At 65.1% G+C, this 3,001-nt stretch overlaps 1 protein-coding gene across 1 annotated transcript in view; it reads left to right on the top strand.

Annotated features, from left to right (window-relative positions):
• The window catches only part of LOC118452775 (IQ motif and SEC7 domain-containing protein 1-like), a gene marked incomplete at both ends in the record, with an annotated part of 26,256 nt that overhangs the window by 2,558 nt on the left and 20,697 nt on the right, over positions 1 to 3,001 (top strand). Inside the window, one exon of the mRNA XM_035898949.1 lies at positions 27 to 162. Coding sequence (XP_035754842.1) covers positions 27 to 162 — 136 coding nt within the window. The remainder of the gene's footprint in view (positions 1 to 26; positions 163 to 3,001) is intronic.

Here is a 3,001-nt window from a genome sequence, read left to right on the forward strand (position 1 = left end):
GGGGAGGGTGTCAAGGGGTCTCCCAGGTCCTTGGGTCCCTGGTGACGTGGTGGCCCCGGCAGGGGACGAAGATCTTCCAGAAGAAGAAGATCCTGGTGACCTACAGCTTCCGCCAGAGCTTTCCCCTCGTTGAGATGCACATGCAGCTCTTCCAGAATGCCTGTGAGCCCCATGGCACCCCACGGCGCCCCATGGCACCCCACGGCACCCCACGACACCCCACGGCCCCACAGCACCTCCATGGGACATCCCCTGCCCCTATGTCCCATAGGGTCCACCACCAGATGACCCTTTGCCCTGTGGGGTGTCCCCTGTTGGATGTGCCATGGTGGCCTCCATGGGATGTCTCATGGTGTCCCCCATAGGATGTCCCCTATAGGTTTCCCCATGGTGTCACCCGTAGGATGTCCCCTGTAGGATGTCCCCTATAGGATGCCCCATGGTGTCCCCCATGGGATGTCCCCTATAGGATGTCCCATGGTATCCCCCATGGGATGTCCCCTATAGGATGCCCAATGGTGTCTCCTATAGGATGTCCCATGGTGTCCCCCATGGGATGTCCCCTATAGGATGCCCCATGATGTCCCCTCTAGGATGTCCCATGGTGTCCCCCATAGGATGTCCCCTATAGGATGCCCCATGATGTCCACTATAGGATGTCCCCTCTAGGATGCCCCCTCTAGGATGTCCCATGGTATCCCCCATGGGATGTCCCCCATAGGATGCCCCATGATGTTCCCTATAGGACGTCCCATGGTGTCCCCTATAGGATGCCCCATGGTGTCCCCCACAGGATGTCCCCTCTAGGATGCCCCATGGTGTCCCCTATAGGACACTGGGATGGGCATGGGGGTCACTGGGAGGGCACCAGGAGCACTGGGAGGGGCACCTGGAGCACTGGGAGGGGCTCTGGGAGCACTGGGAGGGGCGCTGGGAGCAGTGGGAAGGGCACTGGGAGCACTGGGATGGGCATGGAGGGCACTGGGAGCACTGGGAGGGGTGCTGGGAGGACTGGGAGTGTTGGGAAGGGCAGTGGGAGCACTGGGAAGAGCACTGGGAGCAGTGGGAAGAGTGTTGGGAGCACTGGGATGGGCATGGGGGTCACTGGGAGGGCACCAGGAGCACTGGGAGGGGCACCTGGAGCACTGGGAGGGGCTCTGGGAGCACTGGGAGGGGCGCTGGGAGCAGTGGGAAGGGCACTGGGAGCACTGGGATGGGCATGGAGGGCACTGGGAGCACTGGGAGGGGTGCTGGGAGGACTGGGAGTGTTGGGAAGGGCAGTGGGAGCACTGGGAAGAGCACTGGGAGCAGTGGGAAGAGTGTTGGGAGCACTGGGATGGGCATGGGGGTCACTGGGAGGGCACCAGGAGCACTGGGAGGGGCACCTGGAGCACCGGGAGGGGAACTGGGAGGACTGGGAGCACTGGGATGGGTACTGGGAGCACTGGGAGGGGCACTAGGAGGTGCGTTGGGAGCAGTGGGAAGGGCACTGGGAGCACTGGGATGGGCATGGAGGGCACTGGGAGCACTGGGAGGGGTGCTGGGAGGACTGGGAGTGTTGGGAAGGGCAGTGGGAGCACTGGGAAGAGCACTGGGAGCAGTGGGAAGAGTGTTGGGAGCACTGGGATGGGCATGGGGGTCACTGGGAGGGCACCAGGAGCACTGGGAGGGGCACCTGGAGCACTGGGAGGGGCTCTGGGAGGGGCGCTGGGAGCAGTGGGAAGGGTGCTGGGAGCACTGGGAGGGGCACTGGGAGCACTGGGATGGGCATAGGGGGCACTGGGAGCACTGGGAAGGGCACTGGGAGCAGTGGGAAGGGCGCTGGGAGGACTGGGAGTGTTGGGAAGGGCAGTGGGAGCACTGGGAAGAGCACTGGGAGCAGTGGGAAGAGTGTTGGGAGCACTGGGATGGGCATGGGGGTCACTGGGAGGGCACCAGGAGCACTGGGAGGGGCACCTGGAGCACTGGGAGGGGCTCTGGGAGGGGCGCTGGGAGCAGTGGGAAGGGCACTGGGAGCACTGGGAGGGGCTCTGGGAGCACTGGGAGGGGCACTGGGAGCACTGGGATGGGCATAGGGGGCACTGGGAGCACTGGGAAGGGCACTGGGAGCACTGGGAGGGGTGCTGGGAGGACTGGGAGTGTTGGGAAGGGCAGTGGGAGCACTGGGAAGAGCACTGGGAGCAGTGGGAAGAGTGTTGGGAGCACTGGGATGGGCATGGGGGTCACTGGGAGGGCACCGGGAGCACTGGGAGGGGCACCTGGAGCACTGGGAGGGGCTCTGGGAGCACTGGGAGGGGCGCTGGGAGCAGTGGGAAGGGCGCTGGGAGGACTGGGAGTGTTGGGAAGGGCAGTGGGAGCACTGGGAAGAGCACTGGGAGCAGTGGGAAGAGTGTTGGGAGCACTGGGATGGGCATGGGGGTCACTGGGAGGGCACCAGGAGCACTGGGAGGGGCACCTGGAGCACCGGGAGGGGAACTGGGAGGACTGGGAGCACTGGGATGGGTACTGGGAGCACTGGGAGGGGCACTAGGAGGTGCGTTGGGAGCAGTGGGAAGGGCACTGGGAGCACTGGGATGGGCATGGAGGGCACTGGGAGCACTGGGAGGGGTGCTGGGAGTGGGGGGATGGGCATTGGGAGTGGTGGGATGGGCACTGGGAGGGTGCTGGGAGCACTGGGATGGGAATGGGGAGCACTGGGAGCAGTGGGAAGGGCACTGGGAGCACTGGGATGGGCATGGAGGGCACTGGGAGCACTGGGAGGGGTGCTGGGAGTGGGGGGATGGGCATTGGGAGTGGTGGGATGGGCACTGGGAGGGTGCTGGGAGCACTGGGATGGGAATGGGGAGCACTGGGAGCAGTGGGAAGGGCACTGGGAGCACTGGGAAGGGCGCTGGGAAGAGTGGGATGGGCAGTGGGAGCAGTGGGATGGGCATAGGGGGCACTGGGAGCACTGCGAAGGGCACTGGGAGCACTGGGAGGACTGGGAGTGTTGGGAAGGGCA

The sequence above is a fragment of the Egretta garzetta genome, unplaced genomic scaffold (genome assembly GCF_000687185.1).
Source record: "Egretta garzetta isolate BGI_Z169 unplaced genomic scaffold, ASM68718v1 scaffold1420, whole genome shotgun sequence".
Lineage (NCBI taxonomy): Eukaryota > Metazoa > Chordata > Aves > Pelecaniformes > Ardeidae > Egretta > Egretta garzetta.